General features: G+C 42.3%; 1 protein-coding gene across 1 annotated transcript in view; it reads right to left on the minus strand.

The window, feature by feature from the left end:
* Positions 1 to 297: 297 nt before the first annotated feature.
* Positions 298 to 23,866, minus strand: part of rem2 (RAS (RAD and GEM)-like GTP binding 2) — a 35,293-nt gene continuing 11,724 nt past the window's right edge. The window contains exons 4-5 of the mRNA XM_075482343.1: positions 15,428 to 15,605; positions 298 to 1,853 (exon numbers count right to left, since the gene is read on the minus strand). Of these exons, the coding sequence (XP_075338458.1) occupies positions 1,525 to 1,853; positions 15,428 to 15,605 (507 nt within the window). The 3' untranslated portion in view covers positions 298 to 1,524. The remainder of the gene's footprint in view (positions 1,854 to 15,427; positions 15,606 to 23,866) is intronic.

Raw genomic sequence — 23,866 nt, forward strand, 5'->3', positions numbered from 1 at the left:
ACACACCGATTTTAGCATGTTCATCACGAAAGGGGTCAATATATCTCAAAATACAGTTGTCTCTAATCTTGAAGTCTAGAGCACATGGTTCATATTCTCCCCTGGTGCAGTCTATTTTCAAGCCAGGATTTTGGTCCAGCCTCACAGTGTTGACACTGCATCTTGCTGCTGCTCAGTCCTAAATGGAACAAGCATCCTAAGAGGCCCTGTGAGTCATCTGCCGGCCCGTCACGACATTCCTCAACCTGGTTAAGGGCTGTTCCAATGCTTTCATACAAAGATGACAAAACACTCATAAAGATGTCAAACAAAAACCTATTTATTCTCAGTGGTAAAGATTAGTGTTCAGTGGAGAGAGGAAAACGAGTGAGGATGTCTCAGTGATGACAGCGCGCTTGAGGAAACGGCCAAACAACGTTTCCAGAACGTTCTCTTCTGGGTCACCTGTGTGGCCAGCCCCCACAGAATCCAGTCAGAACACACACGTACAAAATTCCGGCGGGCGACAAGAAAAAAAAGAAAGAAAGAAAACATCAAAGAGCCACAGGTAGATTTGTTTCCTTTTTTTTTCTTGTTTGTTCTCTTTTGCATCAAGAACATCCCTGTAGTCTATGACTCAGCTTCATTCGAGAAGGAGTTCAGTCTCAGCCTCTCCGCTACCGTCTTTTTCATCCTTTCACATCCTGCAGTAAAGGGTTTACTGTGCTGATTGCTCATGGTGCATTCAGCACAAATATGGCTTGGGTGCTGATGATTTAACCTTGTAAAAAAGTCCCAGATGAGTGTACTGTAAACCATTGGTGGTATTATCAACAATCCAAGAATCCTCAACATCAGTATGGGACATAAATGGTGGAAGCAGTGCGGACACACATCTATGAATAAGTAGTGTTGCTGTTGAGATGGCATTGCCTGAAACACCGGTGAGACTGTGCATTAGCTATTAGCCACTGAGGTACTGTAAATCAAGGATCATTTAACTGTAAAACCTACAGGGTCATGTCTTAGATCGTCTACTCTGCATGCTATAAAACAGGGTCTATAACAAAGATACATTAAATTGCTATGAGTCTAGATTATTTGTGCGTGCTACTTGGGTGTGTGTTTATTTGTGACCCCGTCCTCCCCCTCATTAAGCATTAAATCAGCACCTTGATGTGACGGCTGACTGCCCTCGCTGATTCAGCCCACCTTCTTATCTGTTTCTCTGTCTGTGTCTCAAAAGTGCCTTCACAGGCAGTCTGTTCTATCCATCCACTTTTTTTTCCCATGACTTTCTCTTCCTTTTTGTCTTTGACCTTTACCTGCCACAGTGGCATTTCAATCCTTCCCTCCGTAATCTTCTTCCTCGTTCCGTCGTCTTCTCGACTCTCCATCGATCCATCCCCCACCTTGATCCCTTTTTCATTCGTCTTTCATACTTTTCCCTCCCTCGTATCAACTTGGTGTGTGCTAGTGTTAATGTGGAGTGTGTTTCTTTCCCTGTGTTTTAATGGAGCGAATAGTGACGGTTGCGTGTGAGTGTCACAGTGCACTGAGGTCATGGCAGGAGCGGGATTTCTGGCGGAGGATCTTGCTGCCCCGGTGGCGGCTCATTTCCCTGTAGCGCCCTCGGTCTCGGTCGCGGTCTCGGCCGTATGAGCGCGGCACCAGCCCGGCCAGGAAGCGCTTGGCGCGGCTTGTCAGGCTCTCCCTGCGTCCTGCCCCGGGGTCGCCGTCCGTCCACCCTGGACCCACACAGTCTCCCCTGGCTGTCCGCACGGCCGCCTCCAGCAGTTCGTTGGTGCCGTGGTCTAAGGAGGCCGAGAGCTCTAGGTAGAGGCAGTCGTACATCATGGCACTGGATTGGGCCTCTGGTGTGAAAGAGGAAAAAAATCAATCTTTTTTTAGAAACAACAAACCAAGGCTTCTCACAGTGGCAGCTGCAAACGGCAATTAGAGGTGGCAGTTTGAAATTCACGGACATTAGATCATGAAAGCAGTGCATAAACGACCCAGCTGCTGTGCGATGTGTATCACCACTAGATAATACTTCTACATCGAGGGCCCACTCACTACTGTTTGGGAGAGACTCTATTAGCCTCTTAAGTGGTTGTCACTCCTGTTGCTCCATATTGTGACAAATTGATTCCGTTAACAGCATTTCACTGTACGAAGAAGACTTTGTTCCTTTGTTTATCGAGCATCTGAAATCTTCTCGAAAAGCTTGGACAGAGAAAGAAAAAGAGAGACATTTTTCTGGCATTGCGACGTACCATTTTAGGATTTTGAATTAAACTGAGAATAAGACTAAACTACTATAATGGAAACAGTACTCTTCCCAGTTAGGGATAAATATTGTCATCCTTGATCTTGTAAATAGTCTTCCAAGCGAAGTTTTCGTAATTGACAACAAACAACAAATCATATCACCAAAACAATTCATTTTAGCCTTCTAAGCACATAGCAGTTGTGTAAACATATCAATGACGACGGGAACATTTTAAAAGAATCCCTTTTCTAAGCTCAAACTGTTCTCGATTCAATTAAGGTGATGTTTACTTTTCCTGAGGACAGTGCATCCTGCTGTTTGTCAGAGGAGAAGCCGCACCGCTACACATAAGTCTGTAATTATTCATTGAGTTACTGTTGTTTCACTACAACCTGCTGTTTTTTGTCGCAAAGTATTACAGAAAAGCAGCAGGGGGGTAAATCCCACATGTCACCAATACGATCAGTTGCCAAGAGATTAATGGACAGCAGTGTAAGTCTAAAAAACAGGCTGATGTGTTATACAGCGGAAAGATCTGGAAAAAGATGAATGCAGTCCTGGTCAGAATTATTGAGTTGCACGCGAAATATCTTTCTAAAAATATAAATAAAACAACTTTATACAATCAGGATATTTTTTTTCAAATAGAAATATATTCTAAAATCTATGTTGGGCACAATTATTTGCAAATAAAGAGGACCACAAATCAAAGAAAGGAATTATTGAGCCAAGAAAAGGTTTTCAAAACCAGTCATAGATTAGTCACAGTCATTGGGGGAAAATTTTCTATGGAAAAATTCTATCTTCTTTAGTGAATCTGGTGCACCACTTTCTTTAAAAGTAACAAAATGAATGCCGTGAAGAAAAAGATTGCTGTGCCGATTGTACAGTAAAGCATGGTGGAGTCTTTATCATGCTGTGGGGTTGCTGTGCTGCTTCTGGTAATGGGGGCTTTGGATATGTCAAAGCAACGATGAACTCAGAACCAAGGCAGTTTAGAGTAAAAAAAAGTGGCCAGATGTCAGAAAACCATGACTGCCCTGGAAAAAAAATGCCCCTCCAAAAATAAGTAAAAAAACAACATCAGACATCAGCTATGTCTGATGTTGTTCAAATACAAGACACAAATACAAATCTTGTAGCAAATACAAGACGTTTTTGCTTGAAATAAGCAGTAAAATCTGCCAATAGAACTAGTGAAAATCGGATTCTGAGATTTCACTTAACAAGATATTCAAGATGTATTGTCTTAAAACAAGTCCCTATATCTTGCTGAAATGGTACTTGTTAGGCAGTTGTGTCTTATATTAAGTGTAATGAGATATTTGACTAGAAATCAGACAAATATACCTGGTCATTTTTTTCCAGTGTGAGGAGAATGTCTTGGGTTTTTTATGGCAGGATATCCAACAACGCAAAAGTCGCTTAAAAGAAAAAGGGGCCTGAGCACATACGCAGGAGTGAAATAGTGGCAGGAACTACCAGCGTACAAGTGCGAGAACTGTGTACATGGCTACAATAAACTTAAAAAGTTACACAATGGATATTGCTACTAAAGGTCCTGGAACCTGCCATTGCAGCACCACGATCTGAACGCTGATTAGGCTCATTTAAAAACAACATGTTACCTTCTATATACTAAAGCTTACATGGTGCGTAGACGCAGTAAACATTATGAAACAACTGCTTATGTGATCATACTTATATTTTCTTTTTCCGAAAGCAAAGAACTTTTTTTCTTTATCTCCTAACATGCAAGCACACCATAACGCAAACGATAACAATTAGGGATGATGGGTTCTTAATGGAGCGTCTAAAACTACTCCGTTGTTCTGGCATGTTCAATTTAGAATTACAGCTGTGTACTTTCCCTCATGCTCGTTATTAAAGCTTTCAAGTACTTATCTTATTAAATCTGCTTTCCTTTCGTTGTTCAGTTTTTGTCCCGTTTGAGAGCTTTAACGGGGTTTATTGTGCACTTGGAATCATTTTCTGGACTGAAACAAACAAACAAACCAGAAAAGGTACTCGTGAAACCCACGCACGTTTAATCTATGGCTGACCTCTTCCATCTGCCATCAATTAGTTAAATTCATGTTTTTTCCATTCGGCCACTGTGAATATCAGTAACAATCCAGTGAAACCTCTGCGACACAAAGCACCTCGCAGACCCTGGCTCTGTGTAGAGCGGCGGTGAGGAGAAACCTGAAGCGCAGCTGGGGGGAAAAAAAAGCCATTTGAGCTGACAATGACGGCCATTTGTCGTGGAATGATCTGTATCTGTCAGCTTTCCTTATCGTCCTGGCTTGTTTGACCAGGCACAAACAGCTGCTTTTAGATGAAATACTGAGCCTCGTCAACAACACGCTCAGCCACCTATCCTTATCCACGAGTCACATCGAGATGGAGACCATTACCCAATTTGAGCTTCAGCAAACTGGCATGGGCTTATACAACGTGTTTATCACCACTGTTTCCCCGTGCTTTTAGGTTCACTTGTGACTGTTGATATAACGTATTTGGTGGGTAAACAAAATGATTAATAGGGCCGTCGGGTGTTGTTCAGTGTGATTAGTTTTGCTAAAAAAAAAATCTACTCGGATATCTGTTAAGATAGGGCAAAGCAAATAAAAATTATGTAAAATTCATCTGTTTTTTCTTAAAGCCCTCTTTTTCACAATAATTGGCACTCTAAATCATATGCACAGAACTCAGGATATCTTAAAGAATAAAGGCAATGAATAAACAGCAACAACAACAAAAAAAAACTAGGGCTGGGCAACGATTAAAATGTTTAATCTAATTAATCACATGATTTCCCTGATTAATCACGATTAATCGCATTTGTATGCAAAATCCCAAAATGAATTCAAAAGTAGTGTATAGCTTTTAGCATTTAGTTTTATTTTAAATGTGCTGCCATATGAATGAAAGTGCCATAACATTTGTTTTGCAAACACACTTTTAACATCAGCATCTTTCTGTAGTTTTTATGTAGAAGCCTCGCTCCACTGTCTGTTTCCTTGAATGACTTGCTGATATCAGTTGTGTGTTTTGCCTTTAAGTGATATTTTAGACTGGAAGTACTACGGTGAGAAGACAATTCAACTTGGCAGTGTTTACAGATGACTTTGGTTCTGTCGACTCCACCGTCTGGAAGAACTTTAAAATGAAAATGTCTGAGTAAAAGTTCCGTACCCCTCTCCATGTTTGGTGGATCCGCCGATTACTTTCTTTTACGGTGCCGCAGCAGACAGCAACAGACTTTTACAAAATAAAAGCCTGTGAGCAACAGACTTTTACAATAATAAAATAAATAATAAAACCTGCACTACAATATTTATTGGCGTTAAATAATGAATGCGTTAAAGCGATAATAACGAGTTAACTCGCCCAGCCCTAAAAAAACCATATAATTATTATCAATTGTAAGTCAAACGCAATCAGAAAATGAAGCTCTGATAGTATAATATTTGGATGTAACCCTGATCAAACCCTTAAAGTAGACATGGCAATATCATTTCCTGTCATTTAATTCTTAGTCCTCGGTACCTCTAGATTAGTTTTGCATACTTCATAGCTCGAAATAGTTTGTAATTAAATAAGGGAGAGCTTTCTCTTCAGGGGAGCCTCCTCCGGAGAACGACGGGATATGACTAAAGTGTCAAGTGTGATTCCCAGAGGCTTGCCGAGTGGGCGAGGAAGGTGAAAATGTATTTGTCCTGTGTATATATCTATCAACGCAAAAATACCGTTTGCTCCCTTTTCGGGCCTTTTCACTCAGTGGAACCACGATGTTTGTGCTAAAATCCGTCCATGTGTCCAATGCCAGCAAAACGCAGGCATCTGAAACCGTTTCACTCACCACTTGCTGTTCAGACTTGTGCCCTTTCAGTGTCAGGAAACCATCTGATTCTCCTGACTGAGAGAGCTTCCGCTGCCGTCTACTGCAGGTGAGACACTGACATCTCACAACCCCACTTCAAAGACACCAAAAAAAATCCCTTTCATGTCTCCCGACACCAATTAGACACATCACCTGCAGTCGCTCACACAACCACTGGAGGTACTACATTCTTTGATAGTAATTATAGGTAGAACAAATGACCCATGGAGTTGTTCTCAAGTATGAATTTTCTGGTATGGTAAGGTATGAAGATGTTAATTCAGCGATCTCATTTGAACTTTTACAGTATGGGTACAATATGCACTGCAGGGATACAGAGGCATTATTAAAAAAGCAGATTTGATCTGGATGGAATAATCCAACCGCACAGCAGCTGTGGAACCACCGCAGTGTGACATAATGGTGGGTAAATTACGAGTGGGAGGAAACAAAGCCAATCCCAAACCAGATCAATTATAATGCTAACACTAATACCACCGACAGCTGATTGAATGATCTGTTAGGAACGCTTGGGACACTGAACTGGACAAAAAGAGGACAAAATAAGCGGAAGAGCCGAAAGAAGGGGTGAGAGGACGAGAGACCCTGGGGGAGGAAACCCGGAGAGGGGACCACAAAGAGAAGGAAGACGACAGGAGGTGGAGAAAAAGCTGAGACAGGGTGAGAAGAGAAGAGGGATGAAGTATAGACAAGTATTACAAGTGAGAATGAAGTAAGTAGAAGGGAGAGGAGGAGAAGAGGTGAGGGGGGATGAGGCAGAAAGAGAGGAGAGGAGACAGGGAAAGAGCGAGTTTGCGTGTGGATGTGTGTGTGTGTGTGTGTGTGTGTGTGTGTGTGTGTGTGTGTGTGTGTGTGTGTGTGTGTGTGTGTGTGTGAAGTGGTGAAGAAAGGTGAGAAGAACTCAAGAGAGGAGAGGAGACAAGGTAAGACACTGACGACTCATTCTGACATAAGGAAGAGAGACAAGGGAAAGAGATGAAGACAGATGGTGAAGAGGTTAGAGCGGCAACAAGTTGAAGATGAAAAAACGTGAGGAAAAAGGAGAGAAGTGAGAGATGCTTAAAGATCATGACAGGCAAGGTGGCAGATGAAATGAACATGCAGAGAGAAAGAGAAAGCCAGACAGAGAAGAATGTCGATTAGACAAACACGGCCAGAGTGCATATTAATCAAAGCCCCGAGGAGCAGGTCCACTCCACCACCATACTGAGCCCATGATGAATATGTTCCAGTGTGACACTGTGTGTGCGTGTGTGTGTGTGTGTGTGTGGTAAGGATGGAGAGACACGGGTAAGGTGAGAAATAGCAGAATCGAAGTGTCACTGTACATGCCATAAATAGACTTTATGACTTCAGCACCCTTAGCCAGACCCCCGGTTCTCTATGGAGGACGTTACCTAACCGGCTAGGCCAGTCAGAGTTCTCCGTCAGGCTCACACATCGGAAAGAATATGTGTGGTCCGTCCTGAGAACATTAGAATGTTTCTGTCAGATGCCTCAGGAACAGGGATGGGGCATTTCCATATCGCTGACCACATTAATGCTGCTGGATTGTCTTTTTCTTCTGCTGAGTAGAAGCATCTCTCAGCGTTCATTCCTTGCTTCTCTCTCTGCCTCGTCTCTACTCTCACATCAGCTGCACATCGCAACTCCGACTGATCTTCAGTCTCAACCTTTGTTGACACAGCTTCCCATTATTTCCAAGCCAATGTTGGCTAAATACGACTATGACATTTTTACTTCAAAACAATCTGATAAACAGTGAAGCTAGTCATTTGTTAGCCTACTCGCTACTTAGATTTGAAGTTCTTGGCATGCAAATCCACCACAAAACTAAAACGCACTCCTAACTCCAGTGGAAAAAAAAAAACGTAAGGCAGAGCTACGCACATCTATTTGAGATTGCGAATATTCCCATAGGGATGAATGAACTTCTGGATGACTTACATTCCAACACACGTTTGTGGAAACAGCGCATTAGGGTTAGGCTTTTGGGTTGACTGGGTTTTCATAGCAATTTTTAACGTGTACTTAAAAGATCTGAGTACGAAAAGGAGTGGAAGGCATGGAAATGTTCAAAATAGAAAAAAAAAGCAAACAACAAAGGCCAAAAAGAAAAGTATATGCTGGCTTGAAGTTGTTTTGGCTTGTCTTACATAAGCCTTCACACCTGAATGGAATGGAAACAACTTTGCGTCTGATTTGTGTCTGAGATGCCAAAGTTTAACATGATTTGAACCACCAGCTTTTTCCAGTTTGACCCGGTAAACAGTGACTGGTGTCTTTCCAAATATCCCACATATTCCTAGAAATGAAAGGAAGTCCTGAGGAAGAGGTCTTTCCACCTTCCTTTTGTGGATACCCTCTGCTCTGTTTCTCCTGGTTAGGACGCTACTTCTTTTACCGAATTACAGCCACTAGCAGCGTAGCCTATGCTGCCACCATCCGGTGACACTTCACAGCCTGGTTAATTCATTTCACATCTGTCAGTGGAAACAAGTCTGAATTCCGTTTCTTTTATGAAGCTATAAAAAATTTGATATCTCAGATTTGCTTTGCTGGAGTGACTGGAAACCCTGCTTATGAGACAGAAGTCAGAGCATTGTATCTGAAACTTTGTTCACTCGTGTGACTGCAGTTACAGATGAGTTCATTTATTCCTAAAGCCTCTCTCAGCAATTTCTGAACAGCCACAAAAAGGAAGACTTTTGATGAACTTGGCAGGCAAGTCTTTCAAAATATTGCTAAAAAAAATCAAAGAAAGTGTAACAAAGATTTTGAAAAAAGTGTTTAAGATCAGCAACATTTGGCTAAACCAGTGTGTGGCTGTGACAACAGCTACAGCTTCCCTCAGCTAAACTACGCTCAGTCTGATGGTTGAAGAACCCAACCATGGTTCTTTCAAGGACAGCAGAATAAGCCCCGCTCTCCCCCAACACACACTCTCACAATGCGTGGCACACATCTCCCCCAAATGAGCTCCCCACACACACACACACCGCCGTTCTTCCGCACTCACCCTTCCCTCTTCTTCACATCCCTCTTATCACAGCCCCTCGCTTTACAAAAGCACAGAGAAGATGGAGAGAGATGTTCTTGTTAGCACGTCTGATGTATTTATGTACATGCAGCCAGTTGTGCACATATGGTGAGTACACAGTACATACATAAAGATAGCAGGAGCAGTGGTGTCCTGCTAGAGGGAGATAATGCAAACAGAGATGTGCCATTTGGAGCACAAAACAAAACAAGAAAACATGCAAGAGCCGAGGGACACGGTGACAGTGGATACATCTGTGTACTTAATGTGTTGTGAAACTGCAGGGATGACTGGGAAGTTTTAGTGTGTCAGGCATGTACGTATACCCATATTGAAACATTGCAATCAAGGTCAAACTGTGCTATCACACGTTCCTCCCATTCCACTAAACTCTATTTGAAATTGTAATGAAATGGCGGCCCTCCATAAAAATTCACCCATAAAGTCCCACGAGATTATGACACGTCTGTAGTTTTATCTCAATTCAGAGGATTCTGTTGGATTTATTTATTTATTTATTTTTTGGATCAATTTGTGTGTATCATGGTAACATTTTGTGCCATTACACAAAATGCTAATGTCACCAAGCTAACGTGCTAACGTATCGTGCTGTCACCTGTAGCGCAGACCGCAGCGATCCCGAGACAGCACTAGGCCTGTCACAGTTAACAATCGTCCTCTAACGTGTCCTAATAGTGACAGCCCATGGCGGCAAGAGATTAAAAGCAACCTGATTGTGAGCACCAGCGACAACTCCCCCAACAGCTGCTGAGACATATTTTAACTTGGTGTAGATATGCAATTCAGGGATCTTGAAAGGTGTGTTCATAGGTGTGGGACACATTCTTTTGTTATTTTTCAAATGTTAAATGTAGGCCGAACAGCCGAATCCCTATCATTCATTAAATATAAAATTAGAGCCAATAGATTTTACACACAGTGTGTATTTTCAGCTCTTTGCAACAGATGACAAAATTTTCTCTCCTTCAGCAGTTGCCGACAAAGCATTGATCCGAGGTTAGTGTTTGAGAAACTGATTTTTTTTGTTGATCAAAGATAGATTCCCCTAGGATTTAAAACAAAGAGGGCAAATAAGTAATTGCACAAAGCACACTGCCACTGTTTGTTCTGGGAAAATGTATGCGTGGATCTGTACGAGTTTCCGTTTCGAGCTCCGAGGCACCCACACTCATTCTAAACAGCAGCAGAAGCATCAGTACCAACCAGATAACTGTAATTACAAGAAATTTTCCATTCAAGATTTTTCCATTTGGAGAGCTGATTGAAAGGCAATCCAAAAGCAAACAAAGGGTGCTTTAGAGGTTTTCTTGTGTGTTTCTTATCTTGCGTCACTCCCCCAGAAAACCGGGGTTTGTTAAACCCTGCTGGTGCCCGGGCGGGCTCAGGCGAACAGCTTGCTTTGTCCCGCCCACTCTACTTATTGCTGTCGTGCTGATGTTAGACGGCTGATGTTTTTTTTTATGCCGTCTGTCACAATAACAAAAAAAAAAGGGTAAAAAAAAAGGGTCACTGATTTAGACGGAAACAGCAGCTGGCTCTCAGATTGCTCACTGAGCTGTGGCAGGTTGTTATATTTTTAGACAAATGCTGACACCCCAGTGGTTCCGCTCAGTGTTTTTTTTTTTTTTTGTCTTCGGTGGCTGAGAGACGTATGACATCAACAGGCAACAACAAAAAAAAACTGCTATCACAGCTTTTCAACTAAAACTTACTTTCACTTACGTAACCATAACGTCACCAGATCCCCTCACCAAAACGGCCTCTTAATATACTGGACTGACTTGCTGATATGCTAAACGGTCTATCTAACTTACAATAAGTCATTAGCTACAACATTTCTCATATGCCATTATGTACATTTGGCATTATTGTGGTCATTAACTTGTGTTTCCCTCTCTGAACAGGTATCCTTTGAATGGTGTTACGGTGTTTGTTGTCCCCTCTTTTCTGTCTTCTCAAACCCCAGCGGGTCGAGGCGGATGGCCGCCCTTCCTGAGTTTGGTTCTGCCAGAGGTTTCTTCCTGTTAAAAGGGAGTCGTTTCTCTCCACAGGCACCTCATGCACGCTCAGGACGGGAGATTGGACTCAAGAGAAATTTTGGTGCAATCTGTTATTAGACCATGATATTGAGGTGACCAATAACAGTCTCCCTCCTAGAGACCCAATCTAGATGCACTGACCTACATAAAAAATTAAGGTTTCTCGAGGGAGCTGTAGTTTTTCTTTCTTTTTTTTTCTGTTTCTCACCAGGTAATGATCATTTATCTTACACTTCTGTACAGTGCCCGTGCTTCTGTTACCTTACAATGTATGGGGTTGTGTGGACGTTTATGCCTTCTTTTAGCCGTGGAGGACATGAAAAAACAATCTGGCCCCCAACCTCAGATGAACTACAATTCATGACATATTGCACTGCGTCATGATTTATTTAACCAAAGACTATGTCAAAATGCAGAAACAATTTTTGAAAAATGAAGTACATCTTGCGATTCAATAATTCATTGAACCACCTTTAGCAGCAATAACTTGAGGTAATTGTTTTCTGTATGACGTTACCCATCTCTCACATCATCCTGGAGGAATTCTGTCCGACGCTTCAGTTCATAGAAGTTAACAGGGATTTGTTTATGCACAGTTCTCCAAAGACAGGAGCTCAAGAGATTTCCATTTCAATCAGATCGAGGTCTGGACTTCAGTGGATCATTGCAACACCTCGATTCTTTCCTTTTTTTTCAGATTCTGTTGTAGATTTGCGGCTGTTGTTTGGGATCATTGACCTGTTTATGGCCAAGTTTCAGCTCAGCTTTAGCTGTCATACCGATGGCCTCACATTCGACTCATGTTAAGTTCATGTTCAATGCAATGACTACAAGGTGTTCACGGGCTGTGGCTGCAAAACAAGCCCAAATCAGAAGCAACTTTGGGAACCCAAGTTGTGCAGCCATGTTCTTTATAGAGAGACGAGGCTTTCTCCTGACATACTCCAAACAAATCATATTTGTTCAGTCTTGTTCTAATTGTACTGTCATGAACTTGTAGCGTCTGAGATATCTCTCTTTGGATCTTATACAGTTTCTCTGAGCACTGCACGATCAGGCACTGGCAGGCAGTGTTGGTCAAGTTACTTTTAAAAAGTAATTAGTTATAGTTACTAGTTACTGCTCCCAAAAAGTAATTGAGTTAGTAACTCAGTTACCACATTGTAAAAGTAATTAGTTACTCAGCGAAGTAACTGTGGCGTTATTTTTTGTGTTCTATAACGCTGTTACGTTCTATAACATCTTTAACATCAAATATGTTTATATTAACTGATTGAATTCATTCATGGTAAACACAAGAAACTTGTGCTAAAGGGAAAAAAATGGACTCAGTGAATATTTCCCTATACTCCCTATATAGAAGATATAAAAACACTATATACAGTAATTTAGAATATTCTGTATTTATTTGAACTCAATAGATTGCAGCCTGCCATATGATGCATAGAAATAAATTAATAAATAAATTCTGACCTGAAAAATCGAGTGTTGTTTGTTTTCGAGTGGCTCCGCCTCCTTCCCTGGGGCTCACGCTAGCTGCATTTGGGCTTGGTGTTGGGTTAGCTAGCTGCATTTGGGCTTGGGGTTGGGTTAGCAGCTGCAGAAGCAACAAGTGCTTCATATTCGCATGGGATGATGTAAGGTGCTTCATTAGATTTGAGTTACTTGAGGTAGACGTGGATAAAGTTTTTTTAACTGGGCATAGCGTGCATGTTACATACACATTCTTGCCTTTTATCTCCACGAGTGAGAAGTAGTGCCAGTAAATACCGGAGCCGTACGGCTCTGGAAATTCCAGTTAGAGAACGCTACCTGTGAACTTCCCTGGCTTGTCGCCGCTGTCTTGTGTGTGTTTAGCGCGTGCAGTGAGACAGCGCGAGTAGGTCATCCGCCCACCCAGCCAATCATCGCCGCATTTGCAACGCTGTCATCATCCCCACCCCTGCTCTCTCCAGGCAGCATGCAGCTGATGTGTAGCCGAAAGCCTACAACCAAATTGTAGTAACGCGCCACTTTATATTCTCAGTAACGATAACGGTGTTGTAACGATGGGGAAAGTAATTAATTAGATTACTCCGTTACTGGAAAAATAACGCCGTTAGTAGCGCCGTTATACTTAAACGCCGTTACTCCCAACACTGCTGGCAGGGTTGGGGAGTAACGGATTACATGTAACGGCGTTACGGTAAAAGGATACAAAATAAAAGTAACTGTAATCCGTTACAGTACAAGCAAAAATGATGTACTCAGATTACAGTTACATTCAGTGAGAATGGGGGTTACTTGACAGGATTACAATTTGTGCGAGGTTGCAGTGACAGAAGTACAGAGCGGCAGGGTCGGACTGGGGAAAAAAATCGGCCCTGGCAATTTTCCCCGGGACCAGCCCCCCCTCAGTATTAATTAGTATCTCCAATCTAATTAAATAAAAATAAAAAAAACGAGCACAGACCGCTCATACAGTCAATGGCATGTACCCATAGAAAAAATACACACTCACACACACATCACACAACCTGACTATCGACTGCTGACAACCATGATCAGTAACCTACACAAACCCAGACACATAACGGCTCGGCGGCCAGCAATCGGATAAACCAATGAAGTGAATCAATCCTGTGAAAGAATGAAAACAAGTGAATGAAACCTGCACTCACCCATTATGAAGTTAACTCTGCAAGCCCCATACTCTTGCCCCTGCTCAGCCAACTCCTTGACGTCGGGTATGGTTGGTAACGTTACGGCGGCTAGCATTAGCAACGAGGCTGCTAGGCTTGCTAAATCGGTAAGCAATAGGCTACTGAAGAAAGCTAGTCTTTTTAGCTACGTTATATTATCATCTTTCTTCTCGGCTATAAGTTAACCTTTGTTTACGGCCACTGGCCCTAACCTGACGCGCTAGCTGTCAAATCACTTGGAAGTTTTCACCGGAAGTACTGGCGCACACACACAAGCAAGGGTGTGCAAAGAAAAATAAAATGTGATGTAAAAGTCTTACTTTGCTTATTTATTACTAAAGTAGAGCACTTCATTGTCATTGCACATGTATTAATGAAATGCAGTTTGGCATCTTATCAAGTGTAACGCGTGCAGATTGTATAGCATGCAGTATTTAGAGATAAAATGCAGTTATTTACAGCTAGTGTAAGGAAAGATGGTTAATAGATATGTGCAGAATAGATCAATTACCTAGGGAAATGCATGTATGTGCAGAGAATGTATAATGTAGTTATGGCAGTACAATGAAAAGAAAAATAGCATGGTATAAATAAATGTGATAAATACAGATGGAATCATACAGATAATATACAGATTATCCTATACCATAAATAGGTAAAAGTAATCCAAAAGTAATTAGTTACATTAATTTTTTTTAAGTAATCCAAAAAGTTACACTACAATTACATTTTAAACAAGGTAACTTGTAACTGTAACGGATTACATTTTTAAAGTAACTTACCCAACACTGGGCACTGGGGTGAACTTGCTTGGACGTCAACTAATGGGAAGATGGACAACATGCCTTGAATGTTCCCCACTTGTTAATACTCTCCCTCACTGTAGAATGATGGACTACAATTTGATAGGAAATGTCCTTATTCGTTCCCAAATTGATGATCACAGCTGAAGTCTTTCCGCCTTGGAATTGGTGTTAACACACACCTGAATGCTCCAGGCCAGCAAAATGCCAGAAATGTCTCTAAAGAGGTGCTCACATTTGTTGATGGTCGATTAATCAAGTCTATTTTAAAGCTGTACCCAGCTGCTCCTTACCCTCTTAATCCCTATGAGATCAGTAAGGGAGTATTTGCTTTCCACACACTGCTTCTGTATTTAGGCGGAATCTTGTTCAAAAACACTGCATCATTTTTCATGTGTTGTTGTTCACCGAGGTTGTAGTTACCTAATTGTAAGCCCTGGTACTGACCGGATTGTTTATTTCATTATGCCCTGATGCGTAAAGCCAGATTATTAATTCCGATACAGTGAAGCAGCTGTTAGCTGGATCAGGTCCAGATCCAGATAAAGAATATTCCTGCATTTTTGCACATGTTTTGGTTTAGAAAAGGCTAAAGCTACAGTTGCGATTGCGAAGCTTTCGAAAATTCATTTTGAAGGGGAGGGATCTGGGAAACAGCTGTGGGTTTATAGGATGTTCTACCTACCCTCTGAGCTGATTTCACGGGAGCGGACGAGGTCGCTCTTGTTGCCCACGAGGATGATTGGTGTGCGCGGCTGGGACTCCCTGAGAAGGAGGCGGAGCTGGGCGGTGCGGTGGAAACTTCGCCTGTCAGTCACCGAGAAAACCAGGATGCACACATCACACTGCAGAGAGGACAAGTCCTGGAGAAACACAAAGAGACACACACCCACATGTATAATACAAGCCATACTTAAAGTGGAGCAGATCAGTATGCACTCAGAGCAGAGATCCGGTGACAACACGGCAGGTGTGGAATGTCAGGTAGACACTATATGCAACGCAGGATCCTTTAAATGCCATCAACAAATTGAAAGTTTGTCCTTCAACATTTTTCAGTCCCTCTCTGTGTGTAGTCACAGAAAGCAATCAGAGCTATTGCCAAGTAGGCGCCGGTCAAGTTTTTATCACTGTCCCATGAGAGGACGCAGAGGAGGCTTTGCTCAACTTGACTGTGTGCACGTCACGCTTCACTTTGAATCTCGTGACCCTCTTACCAATGACCACTAACAGCCCGTCAGGGCTTCCTGTCACAGAGGCTCAATTAGCTCAAGTGGCTCTGGCAAGAAACAGCAGGGTGTACAGTAACTGCCTGGAAGCATCTCTGTTCTCTCCAGCTCACTTTTCCCGATTCAGTCAGCCGAATCTTTATCGGACCGAAGGTGGTTTATGGGTGGAAAATTGGGTTATGGAAAGACTTTTAATGCTGTACTTTTGCATTTGCTTGCATGTTTGCTCATTTGAGAGAAACAAGTTGGAAGCTAACTGAACAAATTGTACGCAGGGATCAGCCAGAGCTGATCACTTGTTGACCCATTTCTTCACTGCAGTTCAGAAAGAATGATATATTGTTAATCTGGCTAGATTAAGGGTTTAGTGAAGTCACTTTCATGTTCTTATGAGTAAAATGCAATAGAATTGTGGATTAAACTCATGTGCATTGGGCAGTCATTAAAGGTTCAATGTGCGATGTTAGAACATCGCACAATTGTGGCGCACTGGAGCAACCCAAATGCAATCTTAAAGCAATACAATGTAACTTCTCAAAAAGCCCATTATGGAGCTCCCCCTACAGGCTTGGAGGTAATGTACGGTTACGACACTGTCGTAAATACAACACCCTTACAACAGGAATACAACAGGAAAATAGTTTTCCTCAGTTATAACAATCTAGCGAGTCACTTTCCGAACACAGTGAAACATCAAGCAAGTATAATACAGCACAAACCATGGCAGCAAATAAGCTACTTACTAATCCAGCAGAAAGGTGGCTAGCTCTGAATAGAACTTGTATCCAAATGTTTCTTTCAGCTCTCACCAACGAGTAAAAGCTGTTCCGAGAGCAACTCTAGTCCGGTCTCTTGCTTTGTCGGCCTCTCTCTTTATCTTCCTTGCTTCATCAGTCAACGTCTTCTTCTGTTTCTTCGGTGCCTCTGCCATGATGATTGTACTGACAATGTTGCGCTAGCTTAGCCTTATACCTGGGAGCGTGAGAGGGGTCTATTTGTTTTTGCTGTAGGTGTGCCAGAAAGCAAGTCGAAGTACTTCCCGCTCAGCTCCCGGGCCGGTCCAGCAAAGTTACATAGTGCAGTTATTCCAACTCAGACCCCCGAAGGGCATAGGAGACAGGCCAATCGTAATATTAAAACTCATTCTAGCTGCACAATTTTTTTCAAGCTGTTATTTTAAGGTAGAAATGTTACATAGTATTGCTTTAAGCAAATGTAAACAAAAGCAATATAAGTAGCTTGTCTGTCTCTTTGTGCTGAGAAATGGTGACCCTGGTCTTAGCCCTCTCTTTGTGAGAGGCTTTTTTAGCTGCATGTTGATGAAAACTGCTCGCTCTGAACTGCACGATAGAGACTTTTAGCACTAAAAACCCTCTACAGTTGGCTGCCACGAGATTAGATTACAACACACAGGCAGGTAGAGTGACTGCGCCTAATGGAAAGGATATCTTCATTTCCATGTACCTTCACATAGCAACTTGTCACCTGTGCTTTTTTAAAGATTCAAAATATTTGAAGATTCAATCTTTACATTTTTATCAGGGCGGCGAGGAAGAGCAGTTGCCCACCAACTGGAAGGTCGTGGTTCGACTCCGGCTTCCCCGGGTCACTTGTCAAAGTGTCCTTGGGCAGACACTGAACCCCACGTTGCCTACCGATGCATCCATCAGTGTATGAATGTAGTAGGAACTAGGAAGAACGTAGCTGTATAGACTAAGTCGTGTTGGATGATGTGTGGGTGAATGTGGCATGTTGTGTTGAAAGCGCTTTGAGTGGTCAGCTAGACTAGAAAAGCGCTGTACAAGTACAGTCCATTTACCATTTTATCCATCAATAGACACCCAGTCAGATGACTATAAGGTCAAATAGGAGACGAGGTTTGCTGATGAGGTTTAGAAGTGTCTCTATTTCAAGATATATGTGAACGACTCTTCATTGGACATGTGACATAAAAGCATCTTTGCAGCCTAAACAAAACGAAAGTATTTATCATTATATCCCGATTTTCTGACTTTTGGAACGATAAAGTTGTAAAGTTGTATTGTAGCCTTATGTGAATGTACTGAAACCAGTATCATGTTTGCTCTGAAACAGAAACCCTGAAACCAGACACCCCAAAGTAATGCTGGTCATTAAAACACACACAGGAGGAAAAGTTTCCTGGTTTCACTACCAGAACATAGCCCCATGGTGGACTGGATACCTGTCTGGAATGTACCCTGCCTCTCACCCAATGACAGCTGGGATAGGCCCCCCTGCGACCCTAAAGTGGAATAAGCGGCTATAGAAAATGGATGGATGGATTACCAGAAAAATACTCTTAAGCTTTGATAATTCTATACTGACATAAATGCAAACTGATGGAATTGTATGGTTGGTGTGAGCTTGAATGTATCACTTTCAATTGTATTATTCAGAAACAGAGGAAAATCCTAACAGATATATACCTATAACACAGCCGAGTGGTGTTTCAAGAAGAACTAAGACTCTGAGGCCACAAACACTTTGGAGAGAAGAGTTCATGTGTACTTGAGTGTAAGTGAAACAGAAGGTGTTTGCATTTGTTTATCCATATTTGTGGGGTACAAACAGGAGGTATCCACTACGCCAGTGGGGTCTGCACCTGTGGGATGCATCGTAATAACAGCAGGTCTTCACAAATTGGGTGCGTGTCTGCATGTGTGACTGCGTGGATGCCCTTGTCCTACATCCTCGGCCCTAGAGGTACGGTAAGTTCCAATCCACCAGATAATTTCAGCCGTCTGAAAGATTCATAACATCTCTCGCAGCCAACAACCATCGGATCAGAGCCCGGAGCAGGAAATTCATGGAGAGAGCCTTGGCGGAGCACAGGAAAAAAGGCAGAGAGAGAAGAAGAGTGGAGGGTGGGAGGTGCTGGCCACCTGTCACCGTCTGACGGGGGGATGAGGCGACGGAGAGGAAAACACAAAGACATAGAGGAAAAGAAACTGGCTGGGGGACACTAATCTTTGCAAGCAAACAAGTACAAATGTAGAGAAGGCATCGATCAAGAGCATGCTGGAGAAACACTGGGAGCAAGTAAACATGCCTCTCAAATGCAGGCAGAGAAACTTGCAACAGTGCCAACTCTGGTTTGCTCTCCTTTTATTTTTTTTCTCTCAATTAAGCTGCTCCTCTCTGCTCACGGAGAGCAGGCCATCTGTCAATATCTACTCCGCCCATATTCACATGGGCTGACATACAAATACAAAACCTGGGCCTACATACAATAATATTCAAGTCATGGTGAATAATATTGAAATAATTTCACAAGAAAGGACCCGCGTGGCTAACAAGGTAATTTATTTTGTGTTTTACTTGACTTACATCTCCACTTGTAGAGATCGAAACAGCGAAAATGACACGAGTATCTTCCTGCTTTTATAAGTAACTTTGCCTTGTTTTGAGGAAGGCTTCTTAATTCTAGCAAAGGGAAACGCCAATGCGAAGATCCAAAAGACTGGTGGCACTCGTCATCAGGGGAGTGGAAGTAGAACGACAGATTTAAGCATTTATTGCATTTTTAGAAAGGAAATCTGGAAATGGGGTTTGTACGATAACACAATATTCAAAAATCCAAAGACGTATCTGCTATCAATAATAATAAAAAACGGCTCACAAACCAGGCTTCCTGGGACTTAAGGTTTCCTCATTTCCTGCTTTTGGAAAAGATGCACTGAAGATAATAAAAACCCATCCAATAAATTACAGACAGCATTGCTTGGGAGAGCAACATACAGACATAACAATTCACTTATTTAGGGAGACTTTTCATGGGTCTGGCAATCATCTACTACTTGTGTTGATATCACATGACTGGCCAACCCCGGTAAATTCAGCTCAAGAGCTGAACATTTGTGGGGAAAAAAAGAAGAAAAAAACAAAAAAAAGAACCTCGGGTATTTCTGGCAGCATTGTGTGTCAAAATAAGAAAGATTGCACAAATTAGACCTGCACAAGAACCCTAAAGGAAAAAAGGGCTTGATGTCCAAAAAGAATATTAGAGGACGAGTACACTTTGCAGATGAAAAGACTTTCATGACTAAAACAGTGTGTACGCGTACACAGAAATGCACATGTGAATTATTTTGGAAAAATCTGCAAAGCAGTGTAAACAGATGGGTCTGGACTACCCTGATTTCCACTCCTGTCTGTAGCAATGACTGGACTGACACTCCCCTACCTAAGTCAGCTGCATATAAAAGCCCGGTTTTCACCACAACTAAAACGGCCACGACAACAGAGAAAACGTTTCCCGAATGTGAAGCTGAGACACTCAGCAGAGACTCAGTGCAGAGACCGAATGAAATCCATTTCATTTGAAAGCTCTCGCCTCCGGAATCATCACCAGAACAGCAGGTGACAGGAAAAAAGTGAAAAGTTTTGGAAGTGATTGACTCTGTGAGTTCAGGGCAACGCATCCCGCAGAGGTAAAAAATTAAAAAATGACCAGACCATGCAGGAGGTAGGCAAGCAAGCCCTGCTTTATCTGGATGGAATAGTACATCCATCCATACACTCTACATCCAAACTTCTATGGAAGCACTGCCTGTATACTGGGTCATGCAGGCTGTGCTAAAATAGGGTAAAGCCCTAAATTAGCCTTTTATCGTGTTGTGCTACAAGAAGAGAAACGATCTCAAAATAGCAGTTTTTCCTCTTAGAATTACGTTATCCATATGAATTTCTCACAGTGTGTCATAAAAACTAATAATGTGAAAAAATAGAAAAACAAACCCCATCATACTAGCCCATGGAACACATTTTGATTCATGTTAAATTCTGTCGCTTTATTCAAAATGTGTTCACGTCCACTTCGCCACATCAGCCTTAAATTGCTCTGGAACTGTGTGTCTGCATGGCCTGGTGCGCGTAGTCTGCCCACAAACTCTGTTCCATCATCAAAGGGTTTCAGTGCAGGAAAAGGCTTTTTGCATCGTAAAAGCATCTGCCTCGAAATGTCAGCTGGTAGAAGCATCTATAAACATACACTTGATGGGAGAATGTGCCCACTTGTCAGAAAACCTCTCTCGTAAACTTTTGGAAACAGATGGTGAGGCGGCGAGCTGATGCCAGATTGAAGAAATTAAAAATGCGAGCTGCTCACACGTTTAGTTTGGCTTCAAATCATGTAACTTATAGGCCCACAAATATTCAAATCAGCAGTGTTTGTTCTGTGCATGGGCTAATGAGCTATTACCACCCGAGCGCTTTTCAGCCACAGAAGATGAAAGCTTACTAAAATCACAAATCAAATTCCACTCAATATTTCATTAATGCCGTGTCACCATCACAACCCCCACCTCCGGGGCGCAGGCGAGGGGCTTGACTGTTGCGTCAGGATGTGAAAGGTGGCGGGAAGCTTTTGGAATAATGCGTTCTGGACTGGCTAATCAAAGAAAGACTTGTTTGGGCACACTAACGGCGGCCATTTTTGGTGGACACAAAAGACACAAAAGCTTTTCAGGAGAAGCGCTTATAGCAAATGTAAAGCATGGCAGTGGAAATGTTATGGTTGGTGCTTGCTTCGCTGTCTGAAGAACTGGACAGTTTGCAGTCATTGATTTAACTATGAATCCTACATCATATCAGAAAGTTTTAGATGACCTCATGAATCGAATCCAATCAAATGTTGTTGGGAGATTTGAAACAGGAAGCGCAGGCAATAAAACTCAATGGGCAATGATGCAAAACACAAAAAAGAAGTTAATTCTCAGTTGAGCAATCTTGCGTCCGAATCCAGTGTTTCCTGAGCAGCATCGCATGAAATGATATTTCTGCTGAAATAAATGATTGAAAGTTTAACCATGTGGTTGAATTCCCCTTGACCAGCTTTATTGTTCATTGTAAGGAAAAGAGCATCGACCGTTTGCCTGTCCAAAAGCACAGAAAAAACTCAAAAAGTTAATCATTTCCATTTTCCACTAAGTTCTCATTTGACTTATATGGCTCACCTACATTAGCATGCACTCTGGAGCCCCACACAACATGAGGAACCATTAATGGCGGGGACGATGAATCACTTATCAGACATGATTTGCATAACACGCTGTGGCTGCGCAAGCACTCAAACTATTATTCTTTCCAGTTGTGGGGGGAAAAACAGCCCCAAATATGAAACGCATTTGACCCTTTTTTTTTTCTTTTAAAGAGTGTTTCATACTTCGGAAGCACGTATTTGTCACTATGCAACGTGCTCCTCGCTGCCTGAAAAAAAAGAACCAACACAATTGCAAGCTATTGACTCAAAAGTCGTTTGCTCTGCAAAACAAGATATATCAGCAAAGCGGCTTAGGGTCTTTTCATAGAAACAAGAGGTCAAACACATCCCCACCTGCTTGCACAAACACTCGCTCGCATGCACAGATAAATACATAGAGGCTTTCGAAACCATTTGGCTTTATCAAAAGCAAACACATGCACTTTGCACACATCTGCCTCTTTGGCTTGTGTTCTATCCGTTTGTCTGACTGGCTGTCAGAGCAGAATGAAAGAGCAGGCAGATCAATAAAGATGCAGGAGTGATAAATGGAGGGAATGAAAAAAGGGCAGGGAATGACGCATGGAGAGAGAGGATCAAAAAACGGAAGAGGAGACAGAGCCAAGCCTTGCTATGTGGCAAAGGGACATCGTAGGTTTGCTGCCCCCCCCCCCCCCCCCCCCCCCCACACACACACACACACACACTCTCTGCTGCAAAGGGACAACCCTTCCCAGAGGAAATGTATTAGTGAGGTCACCTAGCCGGCCCCGGATAGGCAAAAACACGCACGTTATAATTCTGAGAAATGAAAATGGCAAAACACAAAATTTACATTCTTCTCTTAAAAAAGGAAACAAAAACAAACATGTAAATAGCACCGACACCAGGAACGACCACATCATCTGACATCCCATCACAGCGCAGCCTAGTGCACCATACAGTGTTGCACCATGTAGACTTCTGCACGGCATCCCTAACAACCGTGCCACACACACACACACACACACGCACATCACCAACACAAAATCATGGCATCATAGCGAATGTGCCGAAATGACCCAGATTCAAGCTTTAATATGTCGGCATGTTCAGCCTTTGGACTGCACATTAGCAAATCTCCAAATCTCTACCCATTTCAGGGATGCTGTTCTGGCTGACCTTTGGCCTCCATGTAGAGGATAAATACATGATTTCTTACTCTGACACAATGATGTACTGTTGCACAAATGTTGTCATCTTTGGGATACACATCACCTAACTTTCAGTCAGTATCTGGGTTTCGATGCATTTAGTTGGTCAATTCAACATAGTAGATTTCCACAAAGACGAATGTGCGTTTCACAGATTGGTAAAGATGCTAATATTTCAAGACATTAACACTGTAGATTTTTACATCATTATTTTGCTTGAGCTATTCTACTTACTTTATGTTAGTTCACACTGAGTTTTCTGCAGCAGATTGACTCCCGTTGTAGAAAGCTGGCTAAGCTGGCTACACTACATGGTTTTTCGAGTTGTAGACAGTTCTCCAGTGTCAGAATGAAACCGTGAAGACTCTTACACGAGGTGTGGTCCTCTGGTGCAAGGTGTTCATAATGCTGAATCCAGATTTAGCATGTGAGTTTTTCTCACATCTTGGGTTGTTACTTGATCAAACATGTTTCATATTATCACAGGTCTTTGGTCTCGTTTTATGCAAATTGTGTCGTTCAGAGACACAATTTTTTTAACCAAAACGTGCACTGTAGGGGAAGCTGTAACTGAGAGTGACCATGGCGATGAGGCAAAAAAAAAAAAAGCACGGTTCAACTGGACCATACAAAACAAGGAGCTAGTAATTGCATTATGGCAACAGCGCAAACGATTCTACGACGTTTCACTGCACTTAAAT

The sequence above is a fragment of the Odontesthes bonariensis genome, chromosome 14 (assembly GCF_027942865.1).
Source record: "Odontesthes bonariensis isolate fOdoBon6 chromosome 14, fOdoBon6.hap1, whole genome shotgun sequence".
Classification (NCBI taxonomy): Eukaryota; Metazoa; Chordata; class Actinopteri; order Atheriniformes; family Atherinopsidae; genus Odontesthes; species Odontesthes bonariensis.